The 22,391-nt window shown below is 39.7% G+C and overlaps 1 protein-coding gene and 1 long non-coding RNA gene across 2 annotated transcripts; one reads left to right on the forward strand and one right to left on the reverse strand.

Annotated features, from left to right (window-relative positions):
• Positions 1–307: 307 nt before the first annotated feature.
• setdb2 (SET domain bifurcated histone lysine methyltransferase 2) lies at positions 308–14,475 on the reverse strand. Its single transcript, XM_061716222.1, has 12 exons — positions 14,218–14,475; positions 11,815–11,928; positions 10,096–10,403; positions 7,748–8,047; positions 6,005–6,333; positions 4,746–4,915; positions 2,900–2,982; positions 2,613–2,780; positions 1,886–1,931; positions 1,562–1,707; positions 770–858; positions 308–555 (listed from the first exon to the last, which is right to left on the reverse strand). Exons 1-12 carry the CDS (start codon positions 14,246–14,248, stop codon positions 396–398), a joined length of 1,944 nt encoding a protein of 647 aa, XP_061572206.1. The 5' UTR covers positions 14,249–14,475; the 3' UTR covers positions 308–395.
• A 1,072-nt stretch (positions 14,476–15,547) lies between these two features.
• Positions 15,548–18,064, forward strand: LOC133425409 (uncharacterized). Its single transcript, XR_009770966.1, has 3 exons — positions 15,548–15,746; positions 17,087–17,295; positions 18,024–18,064. It is a non-coding gene; the product is annotated as an uncharacterized LOC133425409 (long non-coding RNA).
• The last annotated feature ends 4,327 nt before the right edge of the window (positions 18,065–22,391 follow it).

Here is a 22,391-nt window from a genome sequence, read left to right on the forward strand (position 1 = left end):
TAACTAGAACACCTTTAAAACGTCGCTTACTAGCATAAACAAATTAGATATTTGATTAATTTTAATTGTTAGCAGCAGTTAGAATAGTTTTATCAACATAAATAGTGCTTATGTATTTCTGTTATCAGTAAACATGTTGTGATTTTCCTGCGATCTAAATAGCGCCTCGTCATAGCTCGGTGATGCTAACTGGGCTAGCAGGTTTTCCGATGTTCGTAAGTTCCAGTTTTCCGACTTTCCAAGTTTCAAAATAAAACAACTTCAGCCGTTTTGAGTTGAATGTAAAAATATTTTATTACAAAACCATAGGAAGAAAAACGAGGTAACTCATGAATAAGAAGTGGGCGGGGCCTCGCGGTGGGCGGGGCTCCCCGGTGGGCGGGGCTTCAGGGCCGTCAGGGGGCGTCGGCCTCCAGCAGCTCCTCCTCGTGGACGTGCAGGTAACCGCGGCAACCGTCGCTGCAGCAAAGACACGGCACTTCCTGTCCGTCCGCCGCGGCGGCGCTAGCCTGCGCCGCGTAGTTCCAGGTTAGCTCGCCGCCGGCCTTCACCACCCTGGAGGAAACAAAACAAACTTTTATTATTGTGCAAGTTGAAATGTCGAGATTAATGTTGAAACACAATTTCAAGAATAAAATCGAAACTTCGTGAATAAAGTTAAAATTTTGCCTTTTTTCTCAACATTTCAACATTACTCTCAAAATTCTGACTTTTTTCTCGAAATTGTACTTCAACATTAATCTTGAAATTTTGACTTTTTTTCCAATACCTGGAGGTGAAAAAGGCGACGACAGGAAACGCCGGGTCGTGAGAGTCGGTGAAAACGTTTTGGAGGAAGAGGTTTGGACGACAGCTGTGCTGTGGGCGGAGTCACACGTTAGTGGGCGGAGTCACAGGTCACATGATCAATATGTGGGCGGAGTCACAATGATCAACAATAAACATCTAAACATACTCAATTATACTAAATAAAAATTGTTGATATTTTTAAATTTTACTCAAAAAGATGAAATAAAAACAAATGAAAATGTGAAAATTGCTGCAAATCTGATGCATAAAAAAGTTTAAAAAAATATTTTATAACGCAGAAGTAAAAAAAATGAAGAAAGAAAAATTTAATTAAAATATATTTAATTCTAAGAATTTATTATGAATAAATGTAAAAAATAAATCTGTTTAAATATTTACGAATATAAAACATGTTAATTAAAAACACAAGAAAGTACATACTCAAAATAAGAAATTAAAAAAAAAATGTAATGTAAAAATTGCCGATTTTAAGAAAATCTGATGCATAAAAAAGTTCTAAAAAATATGTTATAGTTAAAGTTGTAGTTTAAAGTTAAAAAATGAGGAACAAAAACTGAATTAAAATATATTTTCTAAAAAGTAATCAGAATCAGATCAGATTTTTTCATTTCAAATACAGAATTAATTTAAAAAATGTTAATATATATACAAAAATGTAAATGTAATGTAAATATGTAAATAAAAATATGTAAAACATTTAAATCAAAAACACAAGAAAATAAATATGAATATATTTTAAAGGTAAACTCACGTTGAGGAAGCGGCTCACGTTCCCGTCCCTGCTAGCGTCTATGAAGCTAACGTCGTCCACGCTGGATCTTCTCTTCAGGTTCCTGCCGTCGCCGTCCGTGCCGTTGACGCCCGTCGCCACGGCGACCGTCTCCGGCGGCGAGTCACCTGACGACGGAGAGAGCCGGGCGTTATTATGGGCTGTAATTCCAGGTTAAATTAAGTTATTATGGTCTGTAATTCCAGGTTAAATTAAGTTATTATGGTCTGTAATTCCAGGTTAAATTAAGTTATTAACGTCTGTAATTCCAGGTTAAATCAGCGGATCTGAGTTCAGTTTCTGCACCTGAAGGCGACGACGAGTCCGGAACTCCGACCAGCACGGCCTGCACCTGAACGCACCACGACGTAAACATACACCATTACATTATCAAGTCATAGAAAAGCTCTTATTTCATAAAAAAATAAATACAAAAATACAAAAAAAAAAAAAAAAAATATATATATATATATATATATATATATATATAAATATATGTATACACACATAAATCTACGGAAGATTATTAGGGCCATAAAGGAGAAAAAATATTTGAGGGGAAGATCGTTTTTTATTGTGCACTTCAAGAAAAAAAGTCCAAATGTCGAGATTAATGTTGAAATACAATTTTGAGAAAAAGTAAAACTTTCGAAAAAAATGTCAAAAATTTCGAGAAAAAAGTCCAAATGTTGGTAAAAAAGTCAAAATTTCGTAAATAAAGTCGAAATTTCGCCTTTTTTCTCGGCATTGACTTTTTTCTCAAAGTGCATAATGAAGAAAAAAATCTTCCTCCTCTAAAATATTCTTTTTATTTTTCTCCTGCCTGGCCCTGATACTCTTCCATAATATATATATTAATAAAATAAATATATATGATATATTAAAATATACATGATAAATATTAAATATTAAAAAAGCATATACATAAATGCCTCAAGTTTTTACCAACATGTTATTAACAATTAATAATTATGCAGGCAAAAAATAAAAAATAAAAAGGAAAGCTCTTATTTTGGCGGAGACTTCCTGGTACCTTGTAGCGGTCCAGGGCCGGGGCCGTGAGCTCCGGGGGCCTCTGGATGACGGGCACGTGCAGCGGGGGGGATGTGGGCGGGGACATGGTCGGAGGGGGCGTGTCTGCCAGCTGGCCCCGCCCCTCCAGCAGAAGGGGCGGGGCCAGCCACTCCGTCACCACCTCCACCTGTAAAAACAAATTAATTAATATTATCAGGGTATTTAAGGATTATTATAATACATTATTAGACAATAATAAAAATACAGAACTAGCCAACAATAAACAATAATAAATAAAGAATAAACCTCGTCGTCGGACGGAAGGTCAGCCCGGGAAAGCTTCGGGGGGGGCAGCTCGGGGGGCGGGTAGACTCTCTGCAGGACCACGCCTGGGGGGAGGAGAACCGGGTTAGAACCAGGACCAGAACCAGAAACCAGGTTTGAATCAGACTTTTTTCTCTAAATTTTGACTTTTTTCTCAAAATTTTGATTTTTTTTTTATTTGAGGACCACAGACCAACCTTTTTGATTTACATGTTTTATATTTGTAAAAATATTTTAACAATTTTGTATTTGAAGTGAAATAATAAGATTTTTTTTATATTAAATAATTTATAATTACTTTTTAGAAATAAACATATTTTAATTCAAAAAAAATTTCTTAACTTTTTGAATTCTCCTTTTATAAAATATATATTTTGAAATGTTTTATTTTAACTTTTTAATTCAAGTTAATTTAGTTAAATATTGTTGTATTTGTATTGTAGGTTTAAAACCTTTTAAAATATGTATTTTCTTGTGTTTTTTATATGTTTTTATACGAGGCACTCACTCACTCAGCTGCAATAGCAGTGAGAGTGAGAGTGAGTGCCTCGTGCGAAGCATTATTTATCTATTCTTCCGTATAAACTTTGGCGCGTAACTATTCCCGCAGCTTTCAGAAAACGCCAAAAGTTAAAATGTAGAAACATGCGACCTAATCGGGAATTGAGTGGTATAACTTTTATCAGCGATTGGTGCGCACGTTTTCGCACAACATGAACTTTTGGCTCCATCTGGAATGCATTGGGAGAACTTTGGGGCCTCACCACTCGCACACCGTTACTCCAAAAATTATGAACCGATTTAGAAAGTTTATAAAAATTTCCAAACTAATGGGGAGATTTTCCCATGTATGTGTGTGGCGCGGAATGTCACAAAAGCCTACTGTGGATGGGAGAACGTAAAAAAAACAAAAAACAAAAAAAAAACACCTTTTCTCTGAGTCACTTTACTTTGTCATACCTGCACGTAGAAATGTCATTCAAACTTCAAAACGGAGAAAACTTCTCTTCTCTCTCCAAACCCCAAACAGTTTTTTCGTAAGGTGTACACTTTTCAAGATATGAGCACTCAAGGGAGGACTGGAAATCACTTTTTTGTCAAATCTAGAGTGCGGATGTCGGTTGGTAGAGTGCGAGAAACAGTAAAAAATAACCTGAATTTTTATTTGTAACTCGAGCTCACGGCCAAACCGTAAAAAGGAGACCAATAATTTTTGGTCAGAATGTAGACATAGGTGTTGGGATTCATAAAATGTGACTTTGACAGGCGGGGTATGCACAACATTTAAACGGGGAGGCTAGAGCGGCGCCAATACCTGTCTCAGTCCCCATTGACTGTAATGTAATCAAACGTTTTCTTCAAAATAATCTCACTGTCTTCGCACTGAGCTTACTCACTTATTTTAAGGAATATCTGAATAAAATTAAGATTGTCAGAATCTGCCGGCTTCTGTGTCTCTCACGATGTTTTTGTTTTTCTGCTACGAGTTAACGTTTGATCACAAATCGGAGTGATTTGAGACCTTGTCAGGTTCTTATCACCATGGCAACCGCAGGTCCTAAGTTTAGCTGTCACTTGTCTCCGGGCAGAAATTGAGACTCTTGTCTGTGATTGGCTAAATATGATAAACACAGACACATTTATATTAACTAAAATATTACTTCTGCTAAATTAAAATATACTTAAAGAAAAGTCTCTTGGCGCCATGGCCGAAACCGAACAGGAAGTCGGCCATTTTGAATGAATCGTGTAATTTTGGCGCAATTTATGCCATTTCTTCGGCCACTTCTTCGCCGGAACAGGTCTTGGTACGGTTCCCGGGTCTCACCTGCGTAGATGCAGATAAACGTCCCCTGGTCCAGGTCGTCCCGGCACCGGACCCCCCATCCTCGGTCCCGGGTCTGGAAGACCTGCAGCCGGACCCGGATCCCCCTCTGGACCAGCCGGTTCTGGCAGCGGGACCGGTCGCACCCGCACCAGGGCCCGCACTCCATCAGCCTATTAGAGAGAGGGGGCGGGGTTAGTGAAGCTCCGCCCACCAGGGCCCGCATTCTATCAGCCTATCAGGGAGAGGGGGCGGGGTTAAACTAGCTACAATTTCAAGAATAAAGTCAAAATTTCGTGAATAAACTCGAAATTTCGCCTTTTTTTCAACATTTCAACTTTATTCTCGACATACCGACTTTTTTCCACGAAATTTCGACTTTTTCGTCATTTTGAATTCTCGACATTTCGACTTTTTTCACGAAATTTTGACTTTTTTCAAAAGATTTTGACTTTTTTCGTGAAATTTCAACTTTTTTCTCGACATTTAAACTTTTTTCTCGACTTTTTTCATGAAATTTTGACTTTTTTCATGAAATTTTGACTTTTTTCATGAAATTTTGACTTTGTTCTCGACATTTCGACTTCTTTCTCGAGATTTCGACTTCTTTCTCGACATTTCAACTTTTTTCTCAACATTTTGACTTTTTTCAAGAAATTTTGACTTTCTAACTACTAAGTCAAACAAAAAAGTTCTTCCATCTAGTTTTACTGTACAAGTGTATTTGTAATGACATGAAATAAGTTTGTAGTGGAGCAGGGGCCTATAGAAGAGAGGGGGCGGGGTTAGTGAGGCTCCGCCCACCAGGGGCCGCATTCTATCAGCCTATCAGGGAGAGGGGTAGGGGTTTAGCTAGCTACTAAACTAGCAGGAATAAAGTCAAAATTTTGCCTTTTTTCTCAACATTTCAACTTTATTCACAAAATCTTGACTTTTTTCACGCAATTTCGACTTTTTTCTCGAAATTTCAACTTTTTTTTCGACATTTTGACTTTTTTCCTCGACATTTCAACTTTTTTCACAACATTTTGACTTTTTTCTTGAAATTTAACTTCAACATTAATCTCGAAATTTCAACTTTTTTACCAAAATTTCAACTTTTTTCCCGACATTTGGACTTTTTTCTCGACTCTTTCCCCTCCATTTCTCTCACCCCGCCGGTACCGGCTCCTTCAGGCGCTGGTGGCTGTAGCTCCGCCCCAATAATCAATAATCAGTGTTATTGGCAGTAATAGAGGCCCCTGGTACCCCCAGGTTCTCACCCCGCCGGTACTGGCTCCTTCAGGCGCTGGTGGCTGTAGCTCCGCCCCCCGGTCGTCGCGGCGACGCAGGCGCAGCGCGTGGCGTCGCCGCAGCCGTCGGTGCAGTCGCAGCAGCAGCGGAACAGCGCCGGCCCGCGGCTCAGGAAGCAGCCGTGCGGCCAGCGGTCCTTGCGGTAGCGGAAGTCGGCGGGACGGGAGCCGTCGCCGGCAGCGACCAGCTCCACCGGCGTAGGCTCCGCCCCCCAGCTCAGGTCCTGCTCTGGTTGGTTGGAGCCCGGCACCGGGGGCGGGTCCAGCAGCACGGCCGGGTTGAAGGTGAAGAAGTCCACCTGCCAAAGGAAACATGGAGGTTATTCATTCATTCATTCATTCATTCATTCATTCATTCATTCATTCATTCATTCATTCATTCATTCATTCATTCATTCATTCATTCATTCATTGATCCATTCATTTATTCATCCACAGCACGGCCGGGTTGAAGGTGAAGAAGTCCAGGGGGGAACGAGGGAGGAAACATCGTCGTTAACAAACTTTTAACACCTGAGGAAAACGAGACGCGACGAAAATGCTGGTCATGTGACGATAATTAAATATATAATGCAATATCATCGACAAAGCTTTTTTTTTCATTATGCACTTCGAGAAAAAAGTCGAGATTTCGAGAAAAAAGTCGAAATTTTGAGAACAGTCAAACTTTCGTGAATAAAGTTGGAATGTTGAGAAAAAAAGGCAAAATTTCAACTTTATTCTTGAAATTGTACTTCAACATTAATCTCGACATTTTGACTTTTTTCTCGAAATGCACAATAAAAAAAAAATCTTCCCCTCTCAAATAGTGATGCACCGAAATGAAAATTTGTGGCCGAAACCGAAACCGAAACCGAAAATAATAATAAACACTTGGCCGAATACCGAACAATACCCAACATGGTTCTTCAGCAGTTTTTCATTTATTTTGCCAATTGTTTCACCATTGCATAATGCCTTTCAAAGAAGAAAATCTTTTACAAAATTACAAGGTAGAAAATATTTATTGAACATAAAAAAATGAAATTTTTTTAATTTCCCAGCATTATGTTGTTTTGGTTCCTCCTCCTGGTGAATGTTGGTAAAATTCTTATGTGGTTACTTTTTGGTTGGCCAACGATTTATTACGGGAGCGGCCAGTCTATTTGGTAAAATTCTTATGGGGTTAGTTTTTGGTTGGCCAACGATTTATGTTTGTGGTGCAACAGGTACGGGAGCGGCCAGTCTATTTCCTTATTTTACAACGCCGTTATTAATTGTTCGTTTTTTTTCCCACTTATTCCACCGAACACCCAAAGTGTTTTTTTGCCATTTTCGGCCGAACAATTTCAGTTACTGAACAATCGGTGCATCACTGCTCTCAAATATTTTTCTCCTGCATGGCCCTGGTACTCTTCCGTGGAATAAAAACCAGACTAAAATGTAGATTACAAAATAAAAACTGCTAATGTGTCTCACTTGAGTAAAACGAGACGGAAATGTTGGTCATGTGACGATAACGATAATTAAATATATAAAGCCATATCGTCGACGAATAGAATGAGACTAAAATGTTTCTGGACAATTCTGACTAAAGTAAGAGTGAAATCTCAGACTTTTAGTTGACGGAAACTCCTGACCTGCAGGACGTCGTAACTGTCCGTACAGTCATCCATCCATCCATCCATCCATCATCCATCCATCCATCATTCATTCATCATCCATCATCTTTACCTGCAGGACGTCGTAACTGTCCGTACACAGCAGGTAGCACATGACGTCGTCGTAGCTGCGCAGGCTAAGTCCACACGGCGCCTTGTAAACCACGTCCCACTTGTCCCAGTTTAGCTCCGCCTCCTCGCCGTCCCAGGCCCCGCCCCCCTGGGCGTCCCAGGCTCCGCCCCCTGGGGGCGATGACATCAGCGGCATGGCGCTGAGACGCTTGAAGCCGCAGAGCAGCGGAACCTTCAGGGGGTTGTGGCCCCAGAACGGAGTCACGGCCTGGTGCAGTCTGGGTAACGTAGGCAGGCAGGTCTGGGGGGGGGGAGAGGTGGTTAGAGTCACTTCCTGTCCTCACTTCCTGTCAGGACAGGAAGTGACATATACACGTAGACGCCTCATAGACTGACGCTGCTATTGGAGCTGACGTTCAGCGCGGCCGCCATCTTGGATGGGTCTCCGGGCTATGGTTACTCTTTCTTTCTTTCTTTCTTTCTTTCTTTCTTTCTTTCTTTCTTTCTTTCTTTCTTTCTTTCTTTCTTTCTTTCTTTCTTTCTTTCTTTCTTTCTTTCTTTCTTTCTTTCTTAAGCTAGTTCTTTCTTTCTTTCTTTCTTTCTTTCTTTCTTTCTTTCTTTCTTTCTTAAGCTAGTTCTTTCTTTCAGATGCGTTTCTTTCTTTCTTTCTTTCTTTCTTTCTTTCTTTCTTTCTTTCTTTCTTAAGCTAGTTCTTTCTTTCTTTCTTTCTTTCTTTCTTTCTTTCTTTCTTTCTTTCGTAAGCTAGTTCTTTCTTTCAGATGCGTTTCTTTCTTTCTTTCTTTCTTTCTTTCTTTCTTTCTTTCTTTCTTTCTTTCTTTCTTTCTTTCTTTCTTTCTTTCTTTCTTTCGTAAGCTAGTTCTTTCTTTCAGATGCGTTTCTTTCTTTCTTTCTTTCTTTCTTTCGTAAGCTAGTTCTTTCTTTCTTTCAGATGCGTTTCCTTCTTTCTTTCTTTCTTTCGTAAGGTAGTTCTTTCTTTCTTTCTTTCTTTCTTTCAGATGCGTTTCTTTCTTTCTTTCTTTCTTTTCCGATTGTCTCTGGCGCTAGCCTGGATGCTAGCTTGGATGCTAGCCTGGATGCTAGCCTGGAGTGAGGAGACCCATCCAATATGGCGGCGACGCTGGATTATGTTCCAGCATGTCACAAGGCGTCTACGTGTATATGTCTGTGATGAGGCGTCTACGTGTATGTGTCTGATCTACGTGTATGTGTCTGTGATGAGGCGTCTACGTGTATGTGTCTGATCTACGTGTATGTGTCTGTGATGAGGCGTCTACGTGTATGTGTCTGATCTACGTGTATGTGTCTGTGATGAGGCGTCTACGTGTATGTGTCTGATCTACGTGTATGTGTCTGTGATGAGGCGTCTACGTGTATGTGTCTGTGATGAGGCGTCTACGTGTATGTGTCTGTGATGAGGCGTCTACGTGTATGTGTCTGTGATGAGGCGTCTACGTGTATGTGTCTGTGATGAGGCGTCTACGTGTATGTGTCTGTGATGAGGCGTCTACGTGTATGTGTCTGTGATGAGGCGTCTACGTGTATGTGTCTGTGATGAGGCGTCTACGTGTATGTGTCTGTGATGAGGCGTCTACGTGTATATGTCTGTGATGAGGCGTCTACGTGTATGTGTCTGTGGTGAGGCGTCTACGTGTATGTGTGTGTGGTCTACATGTATGTGTCTGTGGTCTACGTGTATGTGTCTGTGGTCTACGTGTATGTGTCTGTGGTCTACGTGTATGTGTCTGTGGTCTACGTGTATGTGTCTGTGGTCTACATGTATGTGTCTGTGGTCTACGTGTATGTGTCTGTGGTCTACGTGTATGTGTGTGTGGTCTACATGTATGTGTCTGTGGTCTACGTGTATGTGTCTGTGGTCTACGTGTATGTGTCTGTGGTCTACATGTATGTGTCTGTGGTCTACGTGTATGTGTCTGTGGTCTACGTGTATGTGTGTGTGGTCTACATGTATGTGTCTGTGGTCTACGTGTATGTGTCTGTGGTCTACGTGTATGTGTCTGTGGTCTACATGTATGTGTCTGTGGTCTGCGTGTATGTGTCTGTGGTCTACGTGTATGTGTGTGTGGTCTACATGTATGTGTCTGTGGTCTACGTGTATGTGTCTGTGGTCTACGTGTATGTGTCTGTGGTCTACGTGTATGTGTCTGTGGTCTACGTGTATGTGTGTGTGGTCTACGTGTATGTGTCTGTGGTCTACGTGTATGTGTGTGTGGTCTACGTGTATGTGTGTGTGGTCTACGTGTATGTGTCTGATGAGGTGTCTATGTGTCTGTGGTCTACGTGTATGTGTCTGTGGGCGTTAGCTCTTACCCTGCAGCAGCGGTGCGGCTCGTACTGCAGCTGCACCACGGCCAGCGGGGCCAGCAGCTCCTCCCGGCCGGCCGGGGAGGGAACCTTCCCGTTGGGGGGGCCGGGGGAGGCCTCGGCCCGGTGGGGGGAGGCCACGCCCTGCTGGGGGGGCTCGCCCCGGTGGGGGTGGCCCGGCAGCACCTCCCCCGACCCGATCACCACCTGCACCACCGACCAGTCCTTGTCCGGGTCCCGGGGAGACGGGGGGGACGGGGGGGACGGGGCGGGGCCGTCCAGACACTCCAGCAGCTTCAGGCCCTGGACGTACTCTGGGGGACAGACAGGAAGTTACACCTCAGCTCCCAACTCCCTTCACCCGCCACCTTACTGTGGTGGAGGGTTTGTGTGCCCGAGTGATCCTAGGAGCCGTGTTGTCGGGGGCACTTCCGCCCCTGGTAGGGTCTCCATGGCAACCAGGTCCTGGGTGACGGGCCAGAATAAGAGCGGTTCACAAGCTAAACATGGACAAAAGTTAAGTTTCGACTTTTTTCTCGACATTTCGACTTTTAACATTTCGACTTTTTTCTCAACATTTCAACTTTTTTTCTCAACATTTTGACTTTTTTCTCGACATTTTGACTTTATTCTCGAAATTTCCACTTTAATCACGAAATTGTACTTCAACATTAATCTCGTAATTTCGCCTCTTTTCTCGAGATTTCGACTTTTTTCTCGAGATTTCGATTTTTTTCTCGAGATTTTGATTTTTTTCTCGACATTTCGACTTTTTTCTCGAGATTTCGATTTTTTCTCGAGATTTTGATTTTTTTCTCGACATTTCGACTTTTTTCTCGACATTTCGATTTTTTTCTCGAGATTTCGACTTTTTTTTCAACATTTCGACTTTACAATATTTTGACTTTTTTCTCGAAATTTTGCCTCTTTTCTCGACATTTAGACTTTTTTTCTCAACATTTCGATTTTTTTCTCGAGATTTCGATTTTTTTCTCTAAATTTCGACTTTTTTCTCGACATTTCGACTTTTTTCTCAAAATTTTATTTTAACATTAATCTTGAAATTTCCACTTTATTCACGAAATTGTACTTCAACATTAATCTCGAAATTTCGACATTTTGACTTTTTTCCTCAAAGTGCACAATAAAAAAAAATCGTGGCCCTGATATTCTAGGATTTCCCCATCAGAAGGAACAGGAATCTGTTTTCTGTTCTTTTCTGTTCAGTTAATACGGCCCGAACCGTAACGTGCACCCAGGTGTGTTATACATCAAAATGTGCGTCTCCATCCTGCGACGATGCACATTACTTTTCTCAGTCAAAAGCGTTACCGTGGCGACGACAGACGCCAAAAAGCGCGCCCACCCTTCATCTGATTGGTCCATATTTGATTGTTCCTACTTTCTGCCATAAATTTTTAATGGTTTGACATAAAGAGTCATGGTGGAGTCATCGGACTTAGTTTTGAGTCCTTGACCTTTATTGGTGAAAATTGCACGCGTGAGGACCGTTCATCACTGCTTGCAGCTTTAATTGTAATTTATTTATATCAAAACAGGGACAGTGCACAATAAGACATGAATCTTGTCCAAGAGAATATGCGTTGTTCCAGGTTTTTAGCAGCTTACTATTTTCCACCTGTAGTCCCTGGGCATGTTGATGGAATAGTACATAAACATTAGTATAGAAAAAGAAAAAATAAGTAAAAGAGCGGCCCCCGGTACCTTTATCGGAGGCCGTGCCGGCCTTCAGCGCCCCCTTCAGCCGGTCCAGGTAAACCAGAACCCCTGTAAAGACCTGGTCCACGTCCTCCTCGGCCCAGAAGCTCCGGGCCCGTTCTGGAAAACAAAGAGGACAAAGTCTGAGACAGAGATTCTTCTGGACCCCAAGACCTGGTCCAGACCTGGTCCAGACTCCCCAAACCAGGACCAGGTCCAGACTCCAACACGACACTCAAAGGACTTTCACCTTCCTTTATGCCGTTATAACTTCACACAATCACTGCACTTTAAAATACAGAGGAACAATTTACCTCAATCACTAAAACCAATATCTTCACTGGCTTTGATCAAAAAACACTTGAAAAAAATCATTCTTTAGTCAAAGGGAAAGTTCAGTTTTTTACAACCTGGACCTTATTTCTGGCATTTTTTATGGTTGTATACTCACCCAGAGGTGTTTGGTGTCATTTGGAGTCCTTCGGAAGATATTAGGGGTTTTTTGCGAGCCTCTTCTCCATATAACGGTAGTGAACGGGGCACAGCGGGACACAGACGATGCAGCGTCTAAATAACACATGATTGCTGCAAAACTCTTCATTTCTTTTATGAATCACTAGATCTGCTTCCAGGACCTGTTGTCTTCATCTGGGATTGTCTGTGTATTAAATAAATCAGTTTGTAAACAAGACCTCTGAACTCATGACGTCATCTCTGTGCAGCACTCTGTCCTCCGTTCAGTGAGCTCTTCAGCCGTAACTCCGGCTCAAAACGGTAAGGACGTCCATCATATTCAAAGTCGTCGTCCACAACCTCAGAATGTGACAAATATTCAGACATGTTTCAAATAACTAACAGTAAACTAACAGTAGTGAACTCCAGCTGTACACAGAGCTGTGTCTGGGACGCGCGCACAGAGATGACGTCATGAGTTCAGAGGTCTTGTTTACAAACTGATTTATTTGTTACACACACAGCCCCGGATGTAGACAACAGGTCCTGGAAGCAGATCTAGTGATTCATAAAAGAAATGAAGAGTTTTGCGGCAATCATGTGTTATTTAGACGCTGCATCGTCTGTGTCCCGCTGTGCCCCGTTCACTACCGTTATATGGAGAAGCGGCTCGCAAAAAACTCCTAATATCTTCCGAAGGACTCCAAATGACACCAAACACCTCTGGGTGAGTATACGACCATAAAAAATACCAGAAATAAGGTCCAGGTTGTAAAAAACCGAACTTTCCCTTTAAGATCAGAAACATTTCTGGAGTTGTTAAATTGTACTTTTTTCAGGCAATTATTCTACATCTTCTTCATTTTTCCTATCTTTCAATAATTCAGTATTGTTTTTCTTTTTCAAGTTAAATTGTCTTTTTCTTTTTTATATTTTGCATTTCTTGTTGTTATGTTTGTTTTATAAAGGGGAGGCATTTTCATCAGCCTTTTTGGCTTCCACCTCTCCTGCACAATGCTTCATTTGACCATTGTTTTTACTGTTTATACACTGTTTTATACGACGGAGTATTAGGGCCAAACTAAGACAAAAGAAAATTGGAAATTACGAGAATAAAGTCATAATATAATGAGAATAAAGTCGTAAAATTACGAGAATAAAGTCATAATGGTGCAAGAATAAAGTCGTAATAGAATAAAGTCGTAATATTATGAGAAAAAAGTCGTAACATTACAAGAATAAAGTGGTAATTTATGAGAATGAAGTTGTAATATTATGAGAATATAATTTATGAGAACTCTAACAGGAAGAGTGTGTTAAAATGAGGACTATTGAGCATCTTGTGAAGTTATATTTATATATTTATAATATATTTAATATTACGACTTTATTCTCGTAATATTACAACTTTATTCTCATAATATTACGACTTTATTCTCGTAATATTACAACTTTATTCTCATAATATTACGACTTTATTCTCAAAATATTACGACTTTATTCTCGTAATATTACGACTTTATTCTCGTAATATTACGACTTTATTCTAGTAATGTTACGACTTTATTCTCGTAATATTACGACTTTATTCTCAAAATATTACGACTTTATTCTCACAACATTATGACTTTATTCTGGTAATTTTACGACTTTATTCTCATATTATTATGACTTTATTTTCGTAATTTCCATTTTTTTTTGTCTTAGTTTGGCCTTAATACTCCGTCGTAGTTTTATGTGCAAATACACTAAACTAAACTAAACCCCCCCACTTCATCACAGTCTGATCACGTGATTGAGTCTGATCATGTGACCTCATCCAGCACCGGCGCAGCGGCGCGTTGCATTGTGGGAAGAGTCTTTTATTGACTGTTTTGTTTGGTTTACTACACATTAATTAGTAAAGCACGTTAAAGGTGCACCTGTGCACCGCGCATGCGCAGCTGCCGTCCTCACCTACGTCCCCCGGGTCCAGCCGAGCCTCCATTCTGGAACAAAAGCCTCAATAAAAGCGTTTTTTCAGATCAATTCAGCCTCGTTTTGGTCCATCCAGCCGCGCAGGCGCAGTGCTGCCCGCCCGGAGAGTTACAGACAAACTACTCGCTGCAAAAACTCAAAAAACTACAAAAACAGGAGAATTCCTGAGCTAGGAGAGAAAATAAAAGAATCTGCAGCCGCTTTGAATCAGCGAACCAGATTTAACCGACTAGTTTGGTCCTGGACGGCACCCGTAGAGAGGAGGGCGAAGCAGCCCCGACCTCTGTCTGACAGGCGCTGCAGCTGCATTAAAGACACAATTAAAGACATAATTAGACAGTAAATAACAAATAAAATGTAATACAATGATAAGAAAAGAGGTAAAATAATAAAAAGCACAAGTTGTTAAAAAGTAAGAGCAGTACTCTGCAAAAACTACAAATCTTACCAGGAATATTTGTCTTATTTCTAGTTAAAATGTCTCATTTTTAGTCAAAAAAATCTCATTACACTTAAAACAAGAGTCATCACCAGAAAAATAACTTATTTGACAATTTTCACCGGTTTCAAGTAACTTTTCACTTGAAATAAGTAGAAAAATCTGCCAGTGGAACAAGATTTATCTTCTCATTACAAGCAAAAAAATCTTGTTCCACTGGCAGATTTTTCTACTTATTTTAAGTGAAAATCTACTTGAAACAGGTGAAAATTGTTGTTTTTTCCAGTGATGAGTCTTGTTTTAAGTGTAATGAGATTTTTTGATTAAAATTAGACATTTTAACTAGAAATAAGACAAATATTCTTGGTAAGATTTGGAGTTTTTGCAGTGTAGATCCAGCAGGTTCATCTCATTCTTACAAAGGTAATAATTACATTTCTATACGGTCAAAACGTACAAAGACCGGGTCAAATACAGGATTACAAAACCCAGATTCGGCCTAAATGTCACCCTGAGATAAACTACGTTGGTTTTGAGTTTGTACTAAAGAATTAAACTAAATTTACTTGATTTTAACTCTACTTTTTCAATCATATAAAACACTTGCAGCTGTGGAGACAGAAAAGCTGAAAAGAAGACAAAAAATAGGATAAATTAACTTTCAAAAGGAATACATCAAAACAAATCAAACTTAATTCTGTCTGAAGACTAAATATTAGTCACATTAGATAAATATCAATCATTACATGTTTAAAACACAGGACGTGTGTTTTCTTTAGTCCTGCCTGCGAGTCTCAGCTCGGGGCTTCAACCCCCGGCTAACCAAAACAAAGCGTCGCTTCGCGTTTGTCCCTCCTCGGCCTCCGTAGACTCCGTTATGAAAACACCGACATCAACAAAAGTTTGTGTTTTATAATCTAGTTATGTGTCGAGGTTGTGACGGGTTCGGCTGCAGACGCGCAGCTTTTCCTGCTTTTATCTGGAGTTTGAGAAACTCAGGAAGGTTTTAGATCCGCAGAGCCGACAGGTGATAACACCTGTACTGACGTCACCAGCCTCACCTGTGCAGGTAAATGTTCATGTTTAAAGATCTGCTTTTAGTCTCTTAGTATAATCGTGTTTATTGCAGGAGCGTCTCCAACTGTTTCAAAACTAAAAACCTCATTACAGGACTTTATTATACTGTTGTAGTAACAGGCTCAGAAATACTGGTTGTTTTAACTTTCTAACTTGTCTGCATATTAATGGTTAATACCATGTTGGTAAAAACCCAAGGTATATATATATATATATATATATATATATATATATATATATATATATATGTATATATATATATATATATATATATATATATATATATATATATATGTATATGCATTTTTAAGATACAATATATATTGTAATATTTATTTATTTATTTATTTATTTATTTATTTTTATTATTATTAGGCTCAGAAATACTTAGTTTTATACTTTCTAACTTGTCTGCATTTATATTAATGGTTAACACCATGTTTGTAAAAACCTAAGGCATATATATATATATATATATATATATATATGCATTTTTAATATATAATATATCATATATTTTAATATATCATATAATCATAAAAATGTCGATTAAAAAAGTTGAAATATCGAGAAAAAAGTCGAAATGTCGAGAAAAAAGTCGAAATGTCGAGAAAAAAGTTGAAATATCGAGAAAAAAGTCTAAATTTACAAGAAAAAAGTCAAAATGTGGATTAAAAAAGTCGAAATATCGAGAAAAAAGTCGAAATTTAGAAGAAAAAAGTCGAAATATCGAGAAAAAATAGAAATTTACAAGAAAAAAGTCAAAATGTCGAGAAAAGGTTGAAATATCGAGAAAAAAGTCAAAATGTTGACAAAAAAGTCGAAATGTTGAGAAAAAAGTCAAAATTTCGAGAAAAAAGTCGTAATGTCGAGATTAAAAAAGAAAGAAAAAAGGAAGAAAAAAAAGGAAAAGAAGAAATAAAAGAGAAAAAAAGCTATAGTATACATGATTGCGGAATTATTCTATTCAGATTTAAAATCGGAATAAACCAGCCACTTACTTCGGAATTAAGTTTAATTCCAAATGGCCATTTTCATTCTGAATTAGGTGTTCATATGTTAATTTTTGCTTATTTTAAATCGGATTTAATTTTCATTCTGAATTAAAGAGGAATTAAACTTCCCATGTAAACTTCCTCCTAGCTGGCTCGCCAAGTGCATTACAGGCGCAGCATTTCAACACTTTTGAGTAAATATCAGTATACATTAATTCAGACGTACTACTCAGAGCCACACAGCACTTCCTGCCGTTGGGAGGGGGAGTTGTTACCATGGTAACAGCAGCACTTCCTGTCGTTGCAGCTAGCTGTGTTTACGTGGTTTTTCTTGCAGCTAGCGTGCTAACCGCCCCCCGATGTCGGGGCTCCGGCGGTCCGTGTCCGAGGCCTGGTGGTCTCTCTGCGCCGCCGACTCCATGTCCATGCCGGTCCACTGGTACTACGACGTCAGCGACATCCGTCGGGACTTCGGGGGCTGGATCTCCGGGTTCAGAACTCCGGCAGACCGACACCCGTCCAGCATCCTCAGCCTGTCCAACACCGGTAGGAACCGGGACTCCTGAAGGGGGCCCAGAACGCCGCCCTGCGGGACTCCTCCCTGATTAGAACCTGGTTTTACTGGGCCCAGAACGCCGCCCTGCGGGACTCCTCCCTTCACTTCACTTTATTCATTCATCCCTTGAAGGGCGATTACACTGCAAAAACTCAAAATCTTAACAAGAAACAACAAAAAAATCTCATTAAACTTAAAACAAGACTCATCACTGGAAAAAACAACTATTTTCACCTGTTTCAAGTAGATTTTCACTTGAAATAAGTAGAAAAATCTGCCAGTGGAACAAGATTTTTTTGCTTGTAATAAGAAGATAAATCTTGTTCCACTGGCAGATTTTTCTACTTATTTCAAGTGAAAATTTACTTGAAACAGGTGAAAATTGTCAAATAAGTTATGTTTCTGGTAATGACTCTTGTTTTAAGTGAAATTAGATTTTTTTGACTAAAAATGAGACATTTTAACTAGAAATAAGACAAATATTCCTGGTAAGATTTTGAGTTTTTGCAGTGTGCAAGTGCATTTTGTAATAATCTTCTCAAAATACAATAACTTATTACATAATGTGGCAAAATGTATTACAAAATGCGGCTTTATTACAAAATGAAATGAAAAAGTTATTGCATTTTGGACGTTTATTACAAAATGGGCCCAGAACGCTGCCCTGTGGGACTCCTGACTGTCTCAAACCTGGTTTTTCTGTTTCCTGTTCCGTTAGCCGGTAGCGGTCGTACCTCCTGGTCGTCGGGGCCCAAACGCGTGGACGTCGTCGGCAGCGTCATCCTCCACGACAAACTGGACCTGTGGAAAAGTTCGGACGGATCGGTTCATTATCACCGAGGTAACTAGCAGGGAAAATAAATGATTTTACGATTCTAAATCCATTCTAACGACGGAGTATTAGGGCTAAACTAGAAAAAAGAAAATTGGAAATTACGAGAATAAAGTCGTAATATTATGAGAATAAAGTCGTAATATTATGAGAATAAAGTCGTAACATTACAAAGATAAAGTCGTAATATAAGAATAAAGTTGTAATATTACGACTTCATTCTCATATTATTATGACTTTATTCTTGTAATTTCAAATTTCTTTTGTCTTAGTTTGGCCCTAATACTCGTCGTCGTAGATTCTCATATTAATTCCTAAAAATCGATTTATATGTCTAAAGATCGATTATTTTTTTCCATCATTACATTATAACTTTTGGTATTTTTTTGTTTATGCCCAAAAAAGGAATGTTTTGTTGGACACAATGTTTTTTGCCTTAAAATATGTTTAAAATAGGCCCGGGGATCCATTCAAATGTCAAGAATCGATTCGATTCCGATTCTTAAGATTCAGAATCACGATTCGATTTAATTTGATTCCGATATTGATTTGGACAGATTTGCAGGAGAAAAAATATTTGAGAGGGAAGATTTTTTTTTATTATGCACTTTTATTATGTCAAAATTTCAACTTTTTCCTCAACATTTCAACATTAATCTTGATTGTATTTAACATGATTCCCCCCCCAGGCCTGCAGGCGGGTGAAAACACCCTGAACGTTCTATTCCAACATTAATCTTGATTGTATTTAACATGATTCCCCCCCAGGCCTGCAGGCGGGTGAAAACACCCTGAACGTTCTGTTTCAACATTAATCTTGATTGTATTTAACATGATTCCTCAGGCCTGCAGGCGGGTGAAAACACCCTGAACGTTCTGTTTCAACATTAATCTTGATTGTATTTAACATGATTCCCCCCCAGGCCTGCAGGCGGGTGAAAACACCCTGAACGTTCTGTTTCAACATTAATCTTGATTGTATTCTCCATGATTCCCCCTCAGGCCTGCAGGCGGGTGAAAACACCCTGAACGTTCTGTTTCAACATTAATCTTGATTGTATTCTCCATGATTCCTCAGGCCTGCAGGCGGGTGAAAACACCCTGAACGTTCTATTTCAACATTAATCTCGGTTGTATTCTCCATGATTCCCCCCCCAGGCCTGCAGGCGGGTGAAAACACCCTGAACGTTCTGTTTCAACATTAATCTTGGTTGTATTTAACATGATTCCTCAGGCCTGCAGGCGGGTGAAAACACCCTGAACGTTTTATTTCAACATTAATCTCGGTTGTATTCTCCATGATTCCCCCCCAGGCCTGCAGGCGGGTGAAAACACCCTGAACGTTCTGTTTCAACATTAATCTCGTTGTATTCTCCATGATTCCCCCCCCAGGCCTGCAGGCGGGTGAAAACACCCTGAACGTTCTCTGCGCGCTGCGAGCGGCTCGAACCCTCGTATCCGGAGGTTTCCCTGACGTTTCTCAACCCGAGGCTCGCGCCGCCGTCCTGGCCGACTACGTCCAGTTCCTGACGGCGCCGGGTTCCCACGCCGACTCCTACGCAGAGTCTTTCCACCGAGCTTTCTTCTCCGACTGGAGGGACGACCGGCCCACCGAGCCAGACCAGGTGAGAGGGAGAGAGAAGTGAAGAGTTTGAGAATAAAGAACTTTAGGTCAAAATTTAGTGAAAAAAGTGGATATGTCGAGAAAAAAGTCAATATTTCATGAAAAAAGTTGAAATGTCAATAAAAAGTCGAAATGTTGAGATTAATATTGAAGTACAATTTCAAGAAAAAAAACTGGAAATGTTGAGAAAAAAGTCAAACTTTCAACTTTATTCACCAAATTTTGAGGAAAAAAGTCGAAATATCGAGAAAAAATTCAAAATTTCGTGAAAAAAGTCAAAATGTCGAGATTAATGTTGAAGTCGAAATTTCGAGAAAAAAGTTGAAATTTTGATAAAAATGTAAAAATTTTGTGAATAAAGTTGAAATTTCGACTTTTTTCTCCACATTTCGACTTTTTTCTTGAAATTTTACTTAAAAAAGACAAAATGTCAGGAAAAAAGTTGTAATGTTGAGATAAAAGTTCTGAATTTATTCACGAAATTTCGACTTTATTCTCGACATTGACTTTTAATAAAAATATTGAAATGAACTGAATTTGAACTAGTTCAAAGTGAAAATGGTGAACTATGAACTATTTATTTTTCTCCCGTGTTCCAGGTCCTGAGCTCTGTAGTTTGGCCTTTGACCTCTGTGTTCCAGGTCCTGCGGTTTGAACTTTGACCTCTGACCTTTGACCCCCATGTTTGCAGGTCCTTCGGTTTGCAGAGAAGCAGAACTTTGACCTCTGACCTCTTTTCTCCGGTGTTTCCAGGTCCTTCGGTTTGCGGAGAAACGCTCGCAGCAGAAACTCAGCGCTCCGTTCCCCGACGGCCAGCTCGACGCCATCGGCTGCTTTCCCATGATCCTCCCCTTCGTGCTGCTGTCGGCCTCGGCCAATGAGGAGCGAGCGGTGAGGATTCAAACGTCAACAATCCATTAAGATTCAGAATCCATTATCGAGATTTGATCTGATTCTGATATTGATTCTGTTAGTGTTAATAAAACAGTATTTTCAGCTGTTGCATGAATTATAATGTAGTTATAAGTAAAAATTTTGTGAATAAAGTGGAAAATTTCGCCTTTTTTTTCAACATTTCAACGTTATTCACAAAATTTTGACTTTTCTCGACATTGTGACTTTTTTCTCGAAATTGTACTTAAAAATGTCGAAATGTCGAGAACAATGTTGAAATGTCGAAATTAATGTTGAAATACAATTTCAAGAATAGTTGAAATTTCAACTTTTTTCACGAAATTTTGACTTTTTTCTTGAAATTGTACTTTAACATTAATCTCGATATTTCGACTTTTTTCTTGAAATTTTGACTTTTTTCTCGACATTTCGACTTTTTTCTTGAAATTTTGACTTTTTTCTCGACATTTCAACTTTTTTCTCGAAGTGCACAATGAAAAAAAATCTTCCTCTTCTAAAATATATTTGTATTTTTCTCCTGCCCTAATACTCTTCTGTAGTTTTTACTGCATGAGCTATTTGAGTTATTTATTAGTTATTTCACAATAATTATTGTGAAATTATTATTTCACTAGTTATTTTAAAGTCATATAATTCATGCAAAAGCTCAAAAAACTGTTTTAATAACACAAGTCAATATCAGAATGGAATCAAATCTTGCTAATCGGGTACCAGGACCACCGCTAGGCGGCTCTGACCTCTGACCTCTGTTCCGCAGGTGTCGGCCGCCGTGGAGCTGGTGAAGCTAACGCACCCGCACCCGCGGGTGCCGGAGTTCGTGTCCGTCTACAGCCGCGCGCTGCACGCCGTGCTGGGCGGGGCCTGCGTCCGCCAGCAGGCGGAGCACGCGCTGCGGCGGCTGGACGCCTGGGACGCCGCGCAGAGCTACAGCCGCAAGGCCGCTAGGTCTGTTAGCTACAGCCGCGCAGAGCTACAGCCGCAAGGCAGCTAGGTCCGCTAACGCAGCCGCAAGGCAGCTAGGTCTGTTAGCTACAGCCGCGCAGAGCTACAGCCGCAAGGCCGCTAGGTCCGCTAACGCAGCCGCAAGGCAGCTAGGTCCGCTAACGCAGGCGCAAGGCATTTAGGTCCGTTAGCGCAGCAATACTGAAATAATTAAATTTTTACTTAAAATCAATTGTATTTTAATTAATTAATGACACATTTAATTAATTAATGATATATTTAATTCCCATTTTAATTAATTAATGAAACAATTAATTAATTATGCATTTATTTATTAAATTTTTAGCACTAAAAATCCTCCTTAAAAATCCTTAAATATATTTTTTTACTTCAAATGAATTGTATTTTAATTAATTAATGACGTATTTCATTACAATTTTAATTAATTGATGACACATGAATTAATGATATATTTCATTCCCATTTAAATTAATGAATGAAACATTTAATTAATTAATTAATGTATGATGTTTTATTTATATAATTTTGGCACTAAAAATCCTCCATAGTTTTAAAGGTATAAAATGTGATTTTCAAAGTAAAAGCCTGGTTTGTGTGCAGGTTCCCCGAGTCGTCGCTGGAGAGACTGAAGGTTCACCAGAGCGCCGTCAACTACCTGGGCCTGGCCTGCTACAACCAAGGTACCGGTCTAGACCTGGACCTGGTCCTGGACCAGGACCTGGTCCTGGACCAGGACCAGGACCAGGACCAGG

The sequence above is a fragment of the Cololabis saira genome, chromosome 24 (assembly GCF_033807715.1).
Source record: "Cololabis saira isolate AMF1-May2022 chromosome 24, fColSai1.1, whole genome shotgun sequence".
In the NCBI taxonomy this organism is placed as follows: Eukaryota; Metazoa; Chordata; class Actinopteri; order Beloniformes; family Belonidae; genus Cololabis; species Cololabis saira.